Below are 20,987 nucleotides of genomic sequence, written 5' to 3'. Positions count from 1 at the left end.
TGGGTAATTATGCTCACTGTTAAAAAAGTTGTATCTTATTTTTAGTGTGAATTAATCTAAATTCAGATTCTAACCATTGGATCTCATTATGCCTTTATGCCATAGAATGAAGAGCAGTCCATGACCAGAAATCTTCTTCCCATGCAAGTACTTATAGATTGTAGTCAAGTTACCAATTCACCTACCCTTGGATAATTAAACAGATTAAACTTTTGTGTTTCACTGGAAAGCAGGTTTTCCAGACAACAAATCATTCTTTTCTGAACCCTTTGCAATATTTCAACATCTTTTTTGAATTGTGTGCCCCAGAACTGGACAGGGTATTCCAGTAATCCCGTATACAGAAATAACTCCCCCTAATCGCTTCTACTCCATCTGTTCCTACTTAGATATCTATGGCTCAGCAGTCATGTGAATAAGACCATATCAGGACAGTCCCCAGAGGCACAGTCAGACCAAACCACAGGGGAATGAGAGCTGGGATCTGCAATTGGATTTGGGTGTTTGATTTAAAGAAACAGAAAAAGTGAAGAGAAAGGAATTGAAAGTGAGGGAGCTGGAACAAAGGAAATAGTAGGAGAATGAGAGACTATAGAGAAGGAATGGAAGGAATTGGGAAGGCAAGAGAGAGAAGTTCAAGCAGTAAAGAGCAATGTCTGATTTTGAAAGCCCAACAGTGAAATCCTGGCCCTATTGAAATCAGTGGCAAAACTCCCATTGTTATTAATAGAGCCCAAGTCACATCTCAAGTGTATGACCAGGTCAGTGATCTGGGATGGGGGCTCCAGGGGCTCTTTGCACCCCTTTGGGAGACATTCTGTATATCTCAGACACTTCATCTGGGAACCACTGCCCTACAGTGTCCTTTCAACTCCTAGGCACACACAGCTCCCCTGTCTCCTCCTCTGTCTCTGTCTTGCTGGGTTTTTGCTGGCTGTCTCAGGGCTCTGTGTCACTGTGCAGTGCTGCAGGCGCAGTAATACACAGCTGAGTCCGACCATGAAAGGTCTTTCCATTGTAGATGCCAATTGTTGTTCTTCCTCCAGGCTGACATGGGCTCAGCTGTGAAGTTGGTCCCAGATCCATCTCCTGAAGAATAGAAGAGCTGCCCCAGCTCCTCTGCCTCCTTCTGCCAGTACCAGTACATCCAGTAGTGGCTCGTTTCTTTTAATGTACACTGCAGAGTTTGGGATTCTCCTGCAACCCCTGTGAGGAAAGGCAGCTGCTCCACATAGGCCGATCCTACACCTGGAAGGAAACAGGAAACAATATGATAGAACAGATGGTGACAAGTTGATGAAAAAGTCTGACAGGGAGGAAGGAAGGGAAAGAAGGAAAGTCAGAAGAAGAGAAAGAGGGTAAAAAAATTGAGAAGCAGAATAAAAGATAAAATGAAAAACAGGACAGTCATCTTCACTGTTCAGCCAAACAGGAGTCATTGTGGGAGATTCTTGGCTGAGAGCTGACTTCCATATGCAGTCAATTCATGGGATATGTGCTAAGTGTGTCCTATTTAGGATTCACTCTTGGGTCAGACACTCTGAGTTGGGTGTTTTACCCACAAGTCCTTGTTTCTGGGTGGTTCTCTCTGTTCCTCCCAGCATTTCTAAGCAGATGCAGTCTCCAGCGATCCCCTCACACCTCAGTCTCAATGACAAGAATGTGTCCCTTCAAGATTCTGGGCCTGTCTACCCCACCCCATCCCCATGGCCACTCAGACAGTACCTGGGGCCCAGAGAAGCAGTGCTGAGAGCAGGAGATGTCTCCACATGATGTCAGCTTTGCCCTGCTCTGTCTCCTCTATGCTTTGGGTTTCCTTCTCTCTGCGCTTCAAGGGAAGTGAGAGGGGATGGACAAATACATTCTTCAGTGGGAGGAGAAACACTATGGTGTCACTGCAGAGTAAAGGCTCATGGCTTCTCATGACCTCCTCTCATTCTGCTTTCTGGATGGCCAGTTTCATGAATGTCCTGGAGACTCATGTCTGGTCCCCTTCTCCTGGATGATGCCTTCCTGCTTCTAATGCAGGAGTGAGAATTTCTCCTGAGAAATGTTGATGGGGAAGATGCCATCAGAGGAGATGTCACATGTGATCATGTAGCAGACCACAAATCCTAGCTATGAACATAGACTCCTGATACATGACTAGAGTCAACCTGGCTCAGACTCTAGGGGCTTCAGATACCAAGGCTTCACAATGCACAGAATGTGGATTATATTCATTGCTTAATATGGTTTTTTATATTCAAAATGATTGTTTTTATGTTATCTCTCTTTAAGAATGTATGCCAGTGCAAGTGTCTCTTTGTCTGTATTCTGCATAGTAGGATAAAGACACCAGAAGAACCACCGTCACTGGGGCTTTGTCAGAGAAGTTAGTCTGGATAGCTATTGCAGTCAATTTCCCCATGCACAGACACTCTAACTAAAAATGTATCTGGCTAAAGGTTACAGTTCTGAGCAAATTATGCATCATGTGCTGAGGGCACCGACCAGACGGGGGAGTGTCAGTGTAACACACCAGTTTGTGCGTTTGATTGTGGCTCCATCTAGTGACCAGCTGGCAGAACCGATTAGTGTGTGTGGGAAACAGAAGAGAGCAAATACAATGAGAGTGCAGGTGTATCCTGTGTGTGGGGAGCCTGTGAGAGAGAGATTCAGAGCGGGAGACGTGATGGGGCTACTGCTGATGGGAAAGATAATGGTGCCCCTAACTACCTTGACAGGTCTCTGTACTACTGGTGTTAGTCCACCTGCCTCCTGCTGTTTAACTGACTGCTCCACTAATCTGCCCTCTGCACTTGAAAGACAAAGCTTGACATCTTATGGTGTGATGAAACCTCTCCAGAGAGCCTGACCCCACCCAAGTGGCTGCTGTAGGGCAACCTAGGCTCACTTGAGAGGTCAGGGACCAGTAGCCCCATTAGCAGAGAGAGGAGCTGCAGCATCGTCATGTCCCTCTCAGTGTCTACACAGGGAGGTGTCTTTGGGGGGTTGTAGAGCTTGTGGGAGGAGAGGGGATGAAACTTACACATCCCTGCTGTGTAAAGTAGATGTGTGACCACAGGTATCAGTGTGTGCTCTCTCCTGCCCTCCCCTCCCATCAATACTGGAAGTAGTTGCTCTACCGCCCCTGGCCAAAGGGATAATGCAGGAGCACTTGGGGTGGTCTGAAACATACTTGCTATTAGTGAGCTGTATTGCAAACTTGCATGTAAGAGGATACATTGCTGATAACTGGGAGATAGTTACACTTATGGAGAGAGGATAGATAAATACCCATTTGTAATCCAAACCAAACCATCTCTGAAGAAGCAATTCCACTGAGCTAGCAAAGGAAAACGGATACAGGTGTTTGTATGATATAGCCCAGGAGGCAGGTGGCACTGCCTGTTCATTGAAATGTGTGGAATGTGGATATCAGGAAATTCTCTGCTGGGACTAAATACATAAAGGAATTTTTCCAGCTACTGAATTCAGTCTAAGATGTTGCTACATCTTTGCAAGAAAAGTATGTGGCCACAAAGTAGCAACATTACTCCAGAAATCTTTTCTATAGTGGCGTAGGATTTGGATAGGATGGCTCACTCATGCAGAAGGCTGGATGGATGGCCTGGCTTTGTGTAATGTTGAATACTCAGTGTTATGCAACACATTATAATGTAACACAATGCAATACCATACATTTCATTGTAATATCATCCAGTGTAGCATAATATTGTACCGTGCAAAACATTGCAATGTGACACAACAGAGTATGATGCAATACAACACCATGCAATGCAATACAATACAATGCATGTATATGCAGTTTCTTGCATAGCCAATAACACAAACTATCTTCCAGGGAGAGGGAATGTTAAGTGAAAAACAAGTGAAAAACGTCAGGGTGCATAATAAAGGAGAGATGGGACTGAATGCATTGGTGCAAGGGGAGCAGAGGGAAAGGCACAGCTTTATTTAGAGGGAGCAATGGGAGACAGATTGGGCTGTGTGGGGCAGTAAGTGGATATAAGATCAGGGAATGGTGAGTTGGGAGAAGATCTAAAAAACAGAGTCTGTGATTTTGAACTGAATTCAGGGACAGCCAGGAAATGTGAATGTTGGTGAGGATGCTCCAGACATACAACATGTTGTAGCAATGACATCTCCCCCAGGCAACATTTACCCTTACTCTGTTCAGGTAACTCTTCTGCATGTGTATCCTATGGCTGGGATAGTCTGAGCTGTCATAAGCCATCCTGCAAGTCACAGTTCTGTTTCACCCTGAGCTCTGACATGTTCTCCTGAGAGCTTGTTCCACCTTTGACCTCTTCCCCTCTCTTATCTAACAACCGTTTCCCTCAAAACTACAACCTTTGACTTGACCTGATTTGACTGTCCATGCCTGAGTTGGCTCCCTCTGTCTAATCCTGCATTTCTGACTGTTTCCAAAATCTCTTCCTGAACAGCGTGCAAGTCCCTCATTCTTAACATGGCAAAAACTGAGTACCTTATTCTTCCTCCTAACCCCTGTCATCTTACCTTACTCTCCTTTGCTTTTGACAGTGTCACCCTCCCTCTCACCCAAACTTGAACCCTGGGGATCGTCTTTGACTCCTCCCATCCCAGCTGTGTCCAAATCCTCCCACTTCTTCCTCCACAACTTATCAGTTACCTGACCCTTCTCTCTGCCCAGACAACCAAAACATATTTTCAGGCCCTGAACATTCCCCATATTGACTGCAGTTACCTCCTCCTCCTCTCTGGTCTCACTGATACCCATTTTGCAAACACTCTGCTGTATCCAAAATGCATCTATAACATATTTGTGTGGGCCAGAAAGACAATTTTTCAACCACAGCCCAAATGTAACTGACAAGCTTTTATAAGTATGTCTTCACAATATGGAGCACATACTGATGGCATCACTTGTTCCTCTGCGGGCATTTGGGAAGCAGAAGGATGGTGTAAGGAGGTTGTGATGCTGGTAAACCAAGTGCCAGCTCTGGCCAACTCCATATGCATTAGCTAAGAATTGACAAACTCATAGCTGGAAACCAAACCAGCTCACTTGTATGCTAGTTTTCTTCAAAACAGCTATTAGTCTTATAAGAATGTATTTAGAGTTTAGACTCTACGAAATGCTTGTAAATTGTTGCATGCATTAATCTCACTTGTAATGTCTGTATTCCATGCTACAGGGTAAAATATAAGTTTGTTTTGTAATTGTACAAATGCCTGCTCTGAATTTGTGAACTCAGATGGGAAGAGTGACTCCCCTGCCCATCCCGGAAGACTATTAAATTTAAGTGGGCCATCATAGGACAAAAGCTTTGTGAATCGGTCCATCTATCCATGGAGAAGTACATTCAGAAGGCCTTATTCCATAGATTTCAATGCTGTTTGGACTCTCACAGGGGCTGGAGCTAAGAAACAAAAATCAGAGAGCCCCAAGGTCGACCTGAGTTAAGCCCTAAAAAGACATTTAGTGGTGACTGATTACTACATCTCTGTCACCTTTTGAATCACAGACTGAAGCTCATTTGTGCATATATGTTTGCTTGCTTTAAACTGTACATAACTCTCATTTCTTTTTCCTTGTTAATAAATCTTTAGTTAATTTATTACAGGACTGGCTACAAGCGTTGTCTTTGTTGTGACTTCTAAGGTACAAATTGATGTGGGATAAGTGACGGTTTCTTGGGACTGGAAGGAATCTGAATATTTTGTGATTTTTGGTGTAAGTGACCATTTATCACTTAGTCCAGCTTGCCTGGGTGGCAAGATAGACTGGAGTGCCCACGTGGACTGTCTGTGACTCCATGGTAACACTGTTATGGTGATCCAGGAGTTCACATTTGTTACTGGGTTAATGAAATCTGATTATGGAACATACCACCAGTTTGGAGTGTTTGCCCTGCTTTTGACAGTCTGCCCTTTTCCTTCTGTGGGTGTCTCTGTCTCCTGTGTTACACAGATCCTCAAGGCTGCTATTGTGCTGCTGGCCTTATGGATTTGAGCCTCCTCCTTTCACTCTACACCTAGCTCTTCTGCTCTTTTAGTCTTCTAAAGGCATTTTTTATCTCATTTAGCTCCTCTTTCATTTCATAATCTCGCTTGGCATGTTTCTCATTGTCAGTTTGTGTGGTATGTTCCTGTTCCTGGATATATCTCCCATGCCAGTCACCACTGATATGGAGACAGGGAGTCTTGCCCAAATCCTCCTCCTTAAAAGAAACCATGCAACTCTAATCTCTGTCACACAGCTAAAATATCTCCTCCTGTAATCCCTAGATAGTTGTCTCTTCCAGCAAAGTCTCAGGTGCATCCTCTTATCTCACATCCTCTCCATGTGATGCAGAGATTCTCTGCCCTTCCTTTGCAAAAGAAAGTGAACATGAGTTTAGATTTTGTGACAATGAAAACAAAAGCAGGGGCTGGCCAGTGATAGGAAGAGCAGGAGCTGTTCTGTACACACTCACACACCCACATAGCCTTTGTTGATGTCTCTCAGTCCTGTGCTGCAGCACCCCCTACTATCCTGGTCCTGGATTTCACACTCAGCTCTGCCAGTGCCCCTCAATCCTGCCCTGCAGCCCCCTGCTCTTCCAGTCCTGAGCTCCTGACACAGCTTTGCCTGTGCCCCTCATTCCTGACATGAAGCATCGTGTGGTATCGTATTCTTGAAATCCTCACACAGCTCTGCCTGCACCTCTCTCTTGCCTGCAGTACCCAAAGATATGTGTCCTAGACCTCTCTTGAGCAGAAGATGTTAATTGTGCTGTATTTTGCAATGGTTTAGCTTTGTTCGCAAAATGAGGCTAGAATGCAACACACACACATTCACTGTCTTCAGGAAGACTGTCAGCAAAACAACCTTGGATCCAAGAATAACGTGTGGAACCTGATCCATTTAAATCCTGTCCCTAAGAATCTGATTAGATGCCCTTCCTTCTCTGTTCTCTATCTGTTTTGGGAGTGCCAGTCCCAGCGGATTAACATGCAAGGCTGCTCTGGGCATTTCTAGCAGGTATAAAGAAAGAACTAACAACCCCCTGACACAACAACCCCCTCCCCTCACAGGTGTGAGTTGTGGCTCATGGGGTGGGGAAACAGATCACAGTGGTTTATATAACTGAACATATTGGAGATGAGACAAAGCAACTGAGGAAAAACAAGCCACTCCCTGCAGAACCGGTTGGGTGGTTGCTGGGTTGCTGGGGCCCGCCACTGTTGATATTATTACTGCACACTGATAATGTCTCTGGGAGGGTTAAAGTGTTTTGTTGGTGTTCCAGTCTCCCAAACAAGGGGCAATGCATGGGACAAGGGTGTTTCTCTAATCAGGGCCGGCTCCAGGGTTTTGGCCGCCCCAAGCAGCCAAAACAAAAAACAAACAAACAAAAAAAAGCTGCGATCGCGATCTGCGACGGCAATTCGGCGGGAGGTCCTTCGCTCCCAGGCGGAGTGAGGGACCGTCCGCCGAATTGCCGCCAAATACCTGGACGTGCCGCCCCTCTCCGGAGCGGCCGCCCCAAGCACCTGCTTGACAAGCTGGTGCCTGGAGCCGGCCCTGTCTCTAATTCATATCCCCTTCCGTACTATTCAAATCCCCCTTCTTTAACTATTGTAACAATGGCCTCAAGTCCCTGCTCTTCAGAATCTGCCCCACACATCCAGTACTAAAAAGCATGGCCATGCATCACACCCTCGTCTCAGACAACTACCCTGCCTGCCCAGGCATTGCAGGAACGAACTGAAAATAGCTCTCTTGCTATTTGAAACATTCCTTCAGCCTGCCTCAGGGATGTGGCTTCTCATTACAATGCACCCCAGCAACTCTCCTCAAGAACCACAGCACTTTCCTCCTCTATGTGCCTTCCCCAAATGTCACCTGGTGTGAGAGCCCTCTCTCTGAAGCTCCAGTCACCCAGAACAGACTCTCTTTTTCTCTCTGTCTCATTGACGGTTTTCGTATTATTTCAGAACCCAGGGGGAAACTTTTTGCCTTTATACTATTATTATTATTGTTGTGGTAGTGCCTAGAGGTGAATCAGACCAGGGCCCCATTGTGCTGGTGCTGTATAAACATAGAATCATAGATTTTAGGCCAGAAGGAACCATTCTGATCATCTAGTTTGACTTGTATAACACAGGCCAGAGAATTTCACCCAATAATGCCTGCATCGAAGCCCGTGACTTCCGGTTCAGCTACAGCGTATCTTTTAGAAAGACAGATAGTCTTGATTTTAAAACATCAGATGATGGGGATCTATTGTGTTCCTAGGTAACATATGGTAAATGACAGTCTCTGCCCCAAACAGCTTACACTCTAAAAGACAAGACATAAGAAATGGATGACAAAATCTCCTGGGTAAGGTACAGGGTGGGGGAGATAGGTTAAAAATATTAGGACATGGGCACTTTTTAATCTCTCTCTCTCGCCCTCTTCCATTGTTATTGAATTCTGTACACTATTCTGAGTGCTATAATTTGGACAAAGGCTATTACTTGTGATGGACCCAATTCCATGAGGGGAATGAAGTCTCCAGCGCTCACGGTCTTTTTCCTGATACTGACACTGGGACTGCCCCGACTGATGGTGCTTTTTCTGATGCAGACTCTCCTCCCATGAGGAATGGACTGAGATTCACCAACATATTGCTTCTGAACGGCCCTCACGGCTAATGACTACGTGATACTAATGAATGATTGGGGCTCACTCCAGCCTTTCCAAGATAGGGGCGAGCTGATGAGAGGAGTCCTTAAAAGAAATCCTTTCTCTTTGTGAACGGAGGTAACATGCTGGCTCTCAGAATACCAGTTTGGATGGGAATGCTGAGTCCCCTCCTGCATCCAGGTAGGTCCAAATTGCTGTTCAATATCTCGTGACACTAGCACATAGGGTCCCTGGTACCTGTCTTCCCCGGGCATGGCACCAAGGTGTATTATGTAACGTGTTGACTTTGTGCCATCTACTTAATCAGATGTAGAAGAACAAGTTGCTGCCCTTCCTCTTTGGCACCAGGCCCTGCCTTGCTAGACATCCATATAAGTTGGACCCCTTACCTCAGAGCATCCAGCCCAGGGGATCAGCACGAGAGACAGGCTACCCTGATCCTGATGAAGATGATGAGCCTCCTGTGGACCAAGAGCTTTCTCTTCCTCCTGTCCATCCCGTGCCTCTGCTCCAGCCAGCCCTCACCTCCCCCGTTGCGTTTCTCTGCTTTCCTGGACCACTCAAACATGGTCTTCATGCGCTGGGACCATGATGAAAAGGAGATGATGACCTTTGAGCTCCAGGTCCGCACTGTTGGCTGGGTGGCATTTGGATTCAGCCCTCATGGAGAGTTGCCTGGGTCTGACATTGTGATCGGGGGCGTTTTCCCCAATGGCAGCATCTATTTCTCTGTAAGTTGAAAACATTTCCCCTCCTTCCCCCTTTGAAGAGGGTCATGTTTTACACATACTGCATTCAAGGCAGGATTCTATGCGGGCTGAGTTCACAAGCAGGAAGATTTAGATAAGTTTGGGTTGTTCCATCTACTATCAGGTCAGTGGATGCTTCCAGAAGCAGTATAGTCCTGCTAACACATGGCTGATGCACCAACACACATGCAGTCAACATGCAGCTAGGTTCACACCTATATCCCTCACCACTATACATGCTCATATAGACACACCTGCTACCTGCCCTCACCTAGATACATACCTGAAAACACTGCACGCTTCTTGTTACTAACATGCCCATGCTCTAATGAAAGTCCCTGGTCCACCAGTCCAATGACCCCTATGATTAGAGATAGGGGAAATCATGTATGGTTTATTTAATTGATTCTCAACCAGGGTTATGTGTACCCATGGGGGTACACAGAGGTCTTCCAGGAGGTACATCAACTCATCTAGATATTTGCTTAGTTTTACAACAGGCTACATAAAAAGCACTAGCGAAGTTAGCACAAACTAAAATTTCATACAGACAATGACTTGTTTATATTGCTCTAATACTATACACTGAAATGTAAGTACAATATTTATATTCCAATTGATTTATTTTACAATTATATGGTAAAAATTAGAACATAAGCAATTTTTCAGTACTAGTGTGCTGTGACACTTTTGTATTTTTATGTCTGATTTTTAAGCAAGTAGTTTTTAAGTGAGCTGAAACTTGCGGGTATGCCAGATAAATCAGACTCCTACAAGGGATGCAGTAGTCTGGAAAGGTTGAGAACATCTGGTTTATTTTATGTGGATTCTAATGACATTTGTTTTGTCAGTTTCACTTCCTGTGGTTTCACTTGCCTTGAGTTTTGCTATGTCTTTTTTTCCATCCAGACGAAAGATGCACTAAATCCCTACCACTCTGACTTCTCCCAATCCTTGAAAGGCCAGATAAAATGTAACCTATATCCAAACCATTCCTCATTCTGAATTTGCAGAACCAAACCCCAGCTGATTAGGTTTTGCAAAATCAAAGCCACCCCAGTTTGCCCATTACAGAACACAGTTCAAACTCAGTACAGTATGGTGAACATGAGAGTCTAACCAAACCAACGAGTTCTGTGAAGACTTGGGTGTTACTTGCAAAAAAATTACCATGTATTTAGTTATCACCAAGCCCCTTAGAAAACCAAAGAGCTTAATCTCAGAATAGTTCTGTTTATCCAGAGGCTTTTTTTTTTCTGAACATTGATGAAACTTTGCAGGGTCAAAATATATCTATTCTACTCAGCTGGTTTCGTTTCCATGTTTGAATCTGAAACTAAATGAGTTTTGCATGTTTTCGTTGGTTGGTTGTGAAACTCTGGTCACAATGACCAGAATTTTCAAAATGATTCAGAGATGCTTTAATTTTTTAAGGTGTGTCATGATGTCCTCCTAACAGTGAGGCATCCCAAATCATTAGCTTATGTAACTTCAAGATTGTGGCTCGCATGGGACCTCTGATGGCTGGGAAACCACAGGTGAGGGGCAAAGAGGTTCCAATAGTCTTGGCAGATCCAGAAAGGTTTATAAGAATATAGGCAAGCACGCACACGCACACATGAATACACACATCTACACCCCATCTTAGCACTCACCTATTAGCTGAACCAGTGGTACAAACAGTAGGTACATTCAGGGGGGGGGAATGTAGTTTAGTGTAGATGTAGTATGTGTGTATGTTTACATTGCTCTCTCTCCCTCTCTCTCTTAATCATTCTTCTCTGTCTTTCTCAAGAGTGAGAGATATTTTTCCAAATAAGTCTCAGGGTTAAGAAATGTCTATAGTGAATGATTTTACTTTTAGTTTTTAATACTTATTTTGTTTATTGGCTTTTGTGTAACTCATTTTGGGACTGTTCATCTTTGCATTTTTAGCTTAGTAAATAAAGTAACACAAAGGGGAATTTCAAAGAATAGAAAACAAAGGAGGCATTTTCAAACTCCCCTCTGTAATGTGATTCCCAGCTTGGTAAAGGAGTGGTTTAGAGGGATCTGAGAAGCTACAATTAGAGGCAATGGAGGTGAAATTGAGCAGAAAAAAAGAATGTCAGGCTGGGTGTCAGGAAATGCAGTGAAAGCGATACTAGGGTTTGGATAGTCACCCCAAGGAGCAGAGATGTGGTACCAATATATTCACAAGGGGCTCCTATAAAAATGTTCCCTCTTATCCCATGATAAACTCCTGTCCTGGGGACATGTGCTCACATTTAAATGCTTTCACAGTCATGATTGATAGAGGAGACTCCACTTGGCAAAGAAACTTATATTAAGTGCACTTAATTGAAAAAAATGTACTTTGTACCAGAAAAATATTCTGAGCACATAAATAGTTAAGCAAGGTGTTCTGCTTGTTAATTTGAAATGGGATGGGTTGATGGGAGTGAGGTGGTGATATTATAGGGGGATATAGGGGGCCTCCTGTCATAGGAAATTTTGTTTTTTGTCCATTTCAAAGGTGTGTGTGTGGGGGGGGGGAATTCCTCAAACTCTTTCATAGTGTATGGACTATATTTCGGTCACAGAGCGTATCTTGATGGCACCACATTTCTCAGTTGTGATTGAGGGCCACCTCCCGTCACATTCACAATTACATTGATCACCTCCCTTCCCATTCATAATCACATAACTCTTCAACTGCTTAGACAGATAAGTAGCATTAGGAAGGTAGCTGATGAATGTGTAAAGGTCATTTAATGCAATTTTGAAGCTGGAAAAATTAGAAGAAAAACACCAGCTGTTTGTGCACCACCAGCAAGTGCTGTGCAGACCACTACTGATCCATGGACAACAGTCTGAAACTAGACAAAACCCAGGAGTATACATTGTGGGGGTGGATCTCTTGTCTATCATTGCAGCAGGGCCGGCTCCAGGCACCAGCCGAGCAAGCTGGTGCTTGGGGCGGCAGCTTGTAGGAGGCGGCATTCTGCCCAATCCTAGGGCGGCACGTCCGCTTTTTCTTTTGTTTTGTTTTGTTTTGTTTTGTTGTTGTTCTGCTCTGGCCGCCCTTTAGGGGGCGGCGGCGCAGAGGACAGCAAGCCCGGCAGCAAGCCCGGCAGTGCAGTCCGCGTCCTTCCTTCCCAGCCGACCGGAGCAGCGCGGAGCCCTCCCGGCAGGCAGCAGGCGGCCCCGGCAGCGCCCCACTGAAGCCCTGGCTGCCCCCCTTCTCTCTCCCACCCCTCCTCTCCCCCTGCTAGCCAGGGCACATCTGCAGCACAGGGAGTCCCCCTGCACCCTGGCTCCGGCTGCGCCACAGGTTTTTTTTTTTTCCCTTTGCCGTTCTGGCCGCCCCGTTTTTTTTTTTTTTTTTTTGCTTGGGGCGGCCAAAAAGCCAGAGCCGGCCCTGCATTGCAGTGCCATTTTGTACTGTCCTCAAGAAATATTCTGTGTGGAGCCCTTAATGATGAGAAATGAGGGGTGAATTTGCTTGGCTGTGATAACATGCTGTGAATCTTGTTTTAGAGTTGTTTCATTTATACAGGTGTCTCCATCTTCCTTGGGTCGGTTGAACTTTTTTCTCACTACATATTTGTCCTACATGACTAATCTCATTCAGCCCAGCTTGGTTCCCGTTTACTTTAAATTCCTTTTCTGTGGCAGGCTGCAGAACATTATCCAATTCCTTGGTTTTACTCCAAATCATCAGATCCTCAATGATTCTGCCCTATTCTGCACCTAGCCCTTCTAGGTGCCAGTACACGTAAGAGCCATTTTCTCAGGATATGTACAAACCATGAGGGTGTATTTGGCGGGTGTAGTCCTATCTTGTCTCTGATTAGCTGATGTGAAGTTACATGGATATATTTCTGAAACTGACTAGAATGATACTGTTCTCTCAATGATTCTGCCCAGATGTAGGATTTCATGCTTTGTTGCACCCCTCTGATCCTGAGGCAATCCTGGAGAGAAGTCACTTAAACATCTATTTCCCAAAAGGAGAGTTGAAGGTGTACAATTTTGCATTTTCTGTATTGAGTCAACTTGCCAAAACCCTTGACTTGCAGCAGTACAGAAAATGCTCTTGTATTTTGAAGTCTAGGCATGACAGGCCACATTTTTAAAGGTATTTAGGCACCTAGAGATTCACATAGGTACCTATTAGGATTTTTGAAAGCACTAGGAGCCTAATTCTCATTGAAATCAATGTGAGTTGGGCACCTAAGCACTTTTGAAAATCCCACTACGCCCTTATCTGTATCTTTAAGCATCTAAATATCTTTAAAAATCTGGCCTGACATTTTCTCCTGTTCTCATAGGGTAGCACTCACCTTTGATTACCTCATTCAATCCCTTTGATGTGTGTATAAATTCTAAACGTGTTTGGTTTTCTTACAGTGACTGTACTGATAAAGCAGTCTGCTAGGCAGAATATTCAGAAGGGTTCATCACCCATAACCAGGGCCCATTTTTAAAAGGCTGGGTGCTGATCTCTTTTGAAAATCTGCCCATAAGTGTTACAATGGGAGGTGCTGGGTGCACAGCTCTTTTAGTCATCTGCTCTATTGACTTCTTCACTTGCTCCATTTTTTGCCAAAGATTCAGTTTAGTTTACTTCTGAAATTGATCGTGTGACACACACGAGTAAGAGACTGATCTTTAGTTCTTCAGCTGATCTGGGTCAGGATTAGGGGTGGTCAGAAAAAGTGTGTGTAAGAGAGAGACTCTATAGCTTGGTGGTTAGAAAAACTCTGCTTTCCCTCTCCTCCCAGTATCCTGGATCTGAAAAACCTTCCTGATTAAATTTGCATTGAAACCAACATGTTTCCATGAAGCATTCTGGTTTTGACTAAATGACACTTTTCAGTGAAAAAAAGTTTTATCTAAATTTTTCTGACCAGCTCTAGTCTGGATTACCAAAGGTCATTCTGTCACTATATAGGTGTCAGTACACAGGGACTCCAGGGGCTACTGTCACATTGAAGAGAGGGAGGGAATGGACAAAATGTGACTATTGTGTTTCTCTGATTTGTAGGAAACTCTCAATGAAGGCAGAGGGGCCTTTCAATGTCATAGTTACTTTAACAATTATTCAATCTCTATCAGTGCTATTTAGAGAGATGCTGTCTCAGGATGTGAAGAGAAGTTACTTCTCTTCTCTCTGTGTTGTTTCCTCATTTGATTTGACATCTCTCTCCATGTCCAATCCAGGACTGGCATGCTGTGGATGAGGAAAATCTCAAGGAGGACAAGAGCCAGGACTACCAGCTGCTGTCACTAACAGAGGATGAGACTTTCACCACCTTGCGGTTCAAACGCTACTTCCAGACATGTGACCCAAATGACCTGGATATCACGGTAATGGAGGAGACAATCCTTCTGCACAAGGAGCCACATATAAGTGAAACAAACATGCCTCCCCCCTTGTACTCTGATGTATACCGGAGACCTTAAACAGGGAACTTCTCTTATAACAGTAGAGGAACAGGAAGTATACAGTCTAAAAATAAGAGTGTATTGCAACAGTTTATGATGATGTAGAATGTGTTGATAGGATTAGTAGTTCCCTTTTAGTATAGACCTCTGTGTGGACAGTGTTCAGGACTGGGGAGATGTGAGCCTCAAAACATTCTGAGGCTTGAATACAACCTCTGGCTTCTGGGAAATGCAACTAAACTTAGGCAGAGCTTTTAAAGTCTCTTTTTGCACTCTTGACCCTTCACCTCATCCTTTCCTACTTCTCTTTTTCTGTCGGCCTCTTTCTATCTATCCCTCTTTCATAGATCATGGATCTGCCTCTTTAATAAAGAAGATAAATTTTACGAGTCAATGAACATCACATATATAGAACCATCACTTGAGTGCAGTGTATGATACGAGCTGTTAAAGACATAAGATGGGGCTTTCAGTTGTGCTCATCATTTGCATAACTCAGTTCCCATTAAATCCATTGTTTCAATGGGAACAGCATAGGCACAATGCAAAGTGTTTTGGAAAGTCTCACCCCGGCTCTTTTTTAATTGAAATGCTGTGCAGGGGTTTCAGATTGATAGCAAAATTACAATTAAAAAGTCTGATCAACCTAAAAATGACAATATGAGTTAGTGATATTATTATTCTTAATTAGTATTATAGTACCTAGAAGCCCTATTTTCAAAAGATCTGCTTTGTCACTGGTACATTAATGGACAGATTACCAGAACTCTAATTACACAAATGTGTATGTTTGTGGATCTAAATTGGGAACACATTTGTCATCATTCTGCATGTAACTGCATGTACAAATGACCACTTAGATACATGGCTGGTCATCAGTGCTCAGTTACCAAGATTACATTTGAAGTTGCACTAAGTGCACTCACAGAACAGGCACACAAATAGACATTTTCCCACATTCACTAACACGTGCAGCAATTTTGAAAATTTGGCCTTCAGTGTCAGACTTTAGCTCTCATGGATCTTGTGATGCTCCCCAGGGGTACCCAGAGCTGTGAGGTATTTCACCACTACCTGCCCTTAGAGTGAGGCAGTGTTGTCTGCGTCTACTGTCGCTCAGCTCTGTGAAACCAACAGCCTCTGATCCCACAAGCACTGCCTTCCAGGTCTCCACAGGCATCACTGTCTCTGTGCAGACTAGTGTTGGCTCTGCTGCCCAGAGACAAGCACAACCTCCTTTGGTTTAGTCTCAGGTGTCTTCCCATCCCCCTGCTTATGCCACATGCAGATTTGGCTTATAATGCTTAATTTACATTGGACAAAGAGACAAACATCTTATCTCCCTCTAGAAGAAACCTGTTTGTCAGTTCTGCCAAGTTACACAATTTAAAACATAATTCCAGGATGTGTACATAACTTTTAAAATATCATCAGTGCATACATTTCACAATGATATTAATGCCCAGCTTGATATCAGCTTTCGATACCTTACAAGACACTATTTAAGATAAATTAAAAGCAGTGTGTTTGGTGTAGTGAGTTTGTCAGGCCTGTTAAGAATTGCTGTTATAGAAGAGTGAACCCTTTGTCAGTTGGCATTGATAGTCACAAACCTCAGTACCTGAAAATCAGACAAGGTGTCTCAACTTGTGGGCACACACAAAAATGTAAGTACCCAAAACTAGTGACCATTTCTGAAAATTCTGGCCTCATTCAAATCCTTACACCTTTCCTCTTGATCTCCAACCTATTCTCTTTCACTCACCAGGTCCTTAAACATTGTACATGTGTGTATGTGAATATTGTGGTGCAGTGTGTAATATGATTGTGGAATGTGTTTGGATGATGTTTTTTGAAGGGTTTTCCTATCAGCTTTGCCTTATGGAAAATGATCATGAGCCTTTGTACAGAAGTGTTTTGTGTTGTTGCACTGTGCACATGTTTGCTGTGTTTTCTTGTGTAGGAGTGACCTGTGTGTGGGAGGCATGTAGTGTGTGTGCATATCAGTGATGTGAGGGGTGTGTGTTTTAGTGTGTAATGTGTGTAGTGCATTTTAATGTATGTCTCATTGTAGGGGTGTAATAGGTGTGGGGTGTTTTGATGTGTGGAATGTGCATAGTATGTTTCAGCATGTGTACTGTGAGTGTGTGTGTGTATGTCTGTGAATGAGAGTGTATATGCAGGTATGTGGAAGCTGTGATGTCATGAGGAGGATTTTGCAGTAAATTTCTCTCCTTACAGGGTGACACCGCACGCCTGATTTCTGCTTTTGGCACTGACGACACAGTCCAATTCTCCAAAAGCCAAAGATTCCTCAAATCTCTCTTTTTGATGAGGGTCATAAGCCCAACTGAATTGAATGACCCCAAAATATTCTTCACCTATGACCTGAAGCTAAATGATGTGAGTATCTGACCACAACACTGCCTATCCTCTGGACACAAGAATCCCCACTCCCTGACATTCTTTTCAGTAGAACTGATGGTGGCCAATATGGATGGATGGATGGATGGATGGATGGATGGATGGATGGATGGACACGGCTATCTTGATGAATGTGTGACTGGGCAGAGAGATTCAGCAGTAAAGTGGAAGAGGATGGGTTTGTTTTGAGGAAGGGCTAGGCTGCGTTCCATATTAGGGAAATATTTGGGGATATTACCTCTTCCTTTTCAGGCCAATTATATAGGCTGGGACCAGTTTAAATTTCTGTTGTTACCAAAAGAAAATTACACACAAACAAAAGTGATTATTCAGCTCTCAGGAATGTTCCCTTGACTTGACTTTTATTTGAAAAATAAAACACACTGTTGTGCTGTTTGGCTGTTCTATCATGTATATACGTTACACACAAAAACTATGTTAAAAGAACATTATTAAGGTTGCAAAGACAAACATTGAAAAGTTAGGAAATGCCAGAATTAAGGTTATCTGTAGCACCTTAGTTTGTCCCCTTGTGTGTATGCATTATGAAACAATCTTTAATTCCATGGTCACATACAATTTTTTTTTCACAGGACTCTGCTGCATTCAGCGCACTGGACAGAGGGTGCTCATTGAATGAGCAGCTATTCTCCTCATCACTCAATGAGTGGCCTCAGGCTTTATTTACTGCACACTTTTAAAAGCTGGCTCTGAATATAGAATTATTAATTTCCTTGTAGGCTTTCCTATGGTGCTCATCACTATAGTACTGGAGTGCTTCACAAACATTAATTAATTTATCTTTTCAGCACCCCTATAAGGTTGTGGGGTAATATTATCTCCTTTTTACAAATGGGGAACTGAGAGACGGAGAGATTAAGTTTAACAGTATTCACTAAGTTTGGGTGTCCAATTTTAGATGCTTAGGATCTGATTTTTTCCAACTATGTAGCATTATATAGCACTTTATATGTTCAAGCACAGCTCCCATTGACTTCAGTTGCAGCTGTGAGCACTAAGCACTTCTTCAAATCAGACCCCAGGGTCTCAAATTGGGTACCTATAAAATGAGAAACAATTAGAGGCCATCTGTGAAAAGTTTGGTTTAAGTGACCTGCCCAGCATCACACCGGAACGCTGTGGAAGAGGCAGGAATAGAAGCCAATTCTTGAGTCCAGGGCATCCAGTTCTTCACCTCCCTTAACCATGAGGCCATCCTTTCTCTTTCTGCCTCTTTCACTACACACCTTCCAGTTTCTGCAACAAACGAGGCAAAGATCCAAAACACAACAGCCACCTTTAATACACAACCCTGATTAATCCCTAGGGCAGGTCTATCTTGTGCACTGAATGAGGCAGGGGTCCTGTGGAATAAAGTAGCATGTGATCATGGAAGAAAGACTGCATCATAAAACATATTCACAAGGGAGCTGAATTAAGGTTTCATAGGTAGCCTTAATTCTGGCACTTCCTAACATTTGGGTGTTTGACTTTACAATGTTGACTTTAATGTTCTTTGGATATATTTGTGTGTGTGTGATTGCCTATGTTCTTAATAAAGCAAACTGAAAAAACAGAAACTCCAACATGTGGCAACCTGACCTGACCTGACCTCTTCCACTGGAGTTAATAAAGTAACTGACAACAGCAGTAGATTGTCATCCTCTGAGCACGAGATGGGGATGGGATACTTTGCCACTGGGTTTCACAGATATTTGCTGATAGTAGAGGAGTAGTGAGACTCAGGAATACTGGTTCCACTGCAGGCTCTGGAGGAGTGTGCTGCAGTGGGCACAGCATCTTCTGCCTGTATTTCAAAAGCTTGATATTTTCTGCTCCATCTCCCCCATCCCAGTCCTGTCTCTTTCCTACCCCTAGCTCCTTGGCTGAGTCCCATTCTGTGTACCTACCCAGTCTCTACTCCTCAGACTTCTCATTCCAGTCTCAATCTCCTTCCCAGAAAGTCCAAGTCTCCCCACCACAGGCTCATTTTCTGAGTCCCAATCTCCAGCTCCCAGTCTCTCTCCCTTCCCACATCCAATCCCAGTGTTCTTGTCCATTCAGGCCCAATTCGCTCATTACAGCTGCTCATCTGATCTGTCTCTGCCAATCCCAATGCACCCCAGCTCATTATCAGACCTCTCTGTCTTTCCCCATTCCATCGATGTTACTGGTTCCTAGTGCCATTCTCCTTTTCCGGCCAGTCCCAGTCTCTCCAGATCCTTGTCCAATCTCAGTGTCCCTACCAGCCAGCTGGTTCCTAGCCAACCCTCTTCCCCTATTTCTTTCATCATCTCCCAGTCCCCCTATACAGGCTCCCAGTTCCAGCCTTTCCACTCAACCAGTCCCAGATTCCCTTTGCCCACCTCCCCACTGGCTTCCAGTCCCCGTTTCCTTGACCAACCAGTCCCACCAGCATTTCCCCCTTTTTCTGAGTCTCTTTGCCCAGCCAGCCCAGTTCCTGCCCTCAGCTCCCAGTCCCAATCTCTGTTCACAGCCATCTCAGTCGCCCCTCTCCAACACCCAATTACAGTTTTTCTCCCCCTCCAGTCTCAGTCTCACCAGGTTTCTTGTCCCAATCTGTTTCCTTCCTTCCCTCCCACCCACCACCTGCAGTCCAACTCTTGTCCCCTCTGCATTTGAATCAGGTAGTCTCCTCCTTCATGCTGCCTGGGCTCCAGCAGAATGGTCACTGAGAGCACAGGCTTCCAGTTCTCAGTTTCAGTATGTGGCATCACTCTTCCTGGGAACAGCATTTACAGGGAAAGCCAGCTTTGCCCCTGTAGCCCTGGGCTGGTGGGAGCATGCTCTGTGGGAATGGTCAGCACGAGGAGCTGTGAGGGGATGGAGCACGTTCAGTAAGGATGGACACTTGGAGATTTTAGCTTCCAAAATCAGTCTCTACTGAGCATGTGCAAAACTGCAATTTGTCAAAGGCTTACATAACTTGGCCACATTTGGGCAGGTTTTCATGGTGGGGGGGTGGCAAAAGGCCACATTCCTGACACAAAGGCTAGCCTATGCCAAATTTCAAGCCTCTTCTCCAGAGCATGGAGGACCTACGGCTTCTCAAAGAAAAGGCCTAAAAAACCTTTTTTTTTCAAAACATGGGCAAAACAATGTATTTTCCCTAGCTTCTTTCTCAGAAATGTTGGAACTCTTTTGGGTGAATTTAAAATATATATATGTTCAGGCTGAGTCAGACATCCAGCATGGGAAATTTCAGCCCAAACAGTTAAAGTTTCACAAAGTTATAAGCAACAGAAAATGAGCCTTACAATGGGAAATGTTAGGCGACCTTAATAGATAGGGTTACCTGCCCGGCCTATAACAACTATAGTGTCTCATGGAAACACACAGTCAAAATATAACAAGTGTATTTACTGCTCCCAGTTTACTGTTGCCTGTTACTGGAAACTGCATGTTCCTCATGGAGAAGAGCTGCGCTGGGAACTCAGGAATAGCCCCTATATCATGGCTCTGCTAGAGCTCTGGAAAACACAGCACACACTGTGTGCTCCCTCCTGTACTAACAAAAACAATGTCTCACATTCATTACTGAACTGCCATTACTGGTGACACAGCAGCACTTGTGTGCAAGGAACAAGGGATCATGAGAGCACTGGAGGAGGATGGAACACATTTAGCATCCACACAAAGAGCTGGGGTCCCATTAAAATAGACATCACCACAAACATAGCACCCCCTGTCTTAAACCCACA

General features: G+C 44.2%; 1 protein-coding gene and 1 gene segment (V, D, J or C); one reads left to right on the top strand and one right to left on the bottom strand.

The window, feature by feature from the left end:
- Positions 1 to 952: 952 nt before the first annotated feature.
- On the bottom strand, positions 953 to 2,954 carry LOC135888733 (T cell receptor beta variable 30-like). The segment is given in 2 exon segments: positions 953 to 1,248; positions 2,897 to 2,954. Coding segments are annotated over 2 exon segments (354 nt in total).
- Positions 2,955 to 9,111: 6,157 nt separating this feature from the next.
- Positions 9,112 to 20,987, top strand: part of LOC135888650 (putative DBH-like monooxygenase protein 2) — a 33,141-nt gene continuing 21,265 nt past the window's right edge. Inside the window, exons 1-3 of the mRNA XM_065416425.1 lie at positions 9,112 to 9,393; positions 14,617 to 14,763; positions 17,083 to 17,244. Of these exons, the coding sequence (XP_065272497.1) occupies positions 9,112 to 9,393; positions 14,617 to 14,763; positions 17,083 to 17,244 (591 nt within the window). The remainder of the gene's footprint in view (positions 9,394 to 14,616; positions 14,764 to 17,082; positions 17,245 to 20,987) is intronic.

This window comes from Emys orbicularis, chromosome 1 (assembly GCF_028017835.1).
Source record: "Emys orbicularis isolate rEmyOrb1 chromosome 1, rEmyOrb1.hap1, whole genome shotgun sequence".
NCBI classification, from domain to species: Eukaryota; Metazoa; Chordata; order Testudines; family Emydidae; genus Emys; species Emys orbicularis.
Note: the sequence above shows the minus strand (reverse complement) of the source record. Positions and strands in the feature narration are given on the sequence as shown.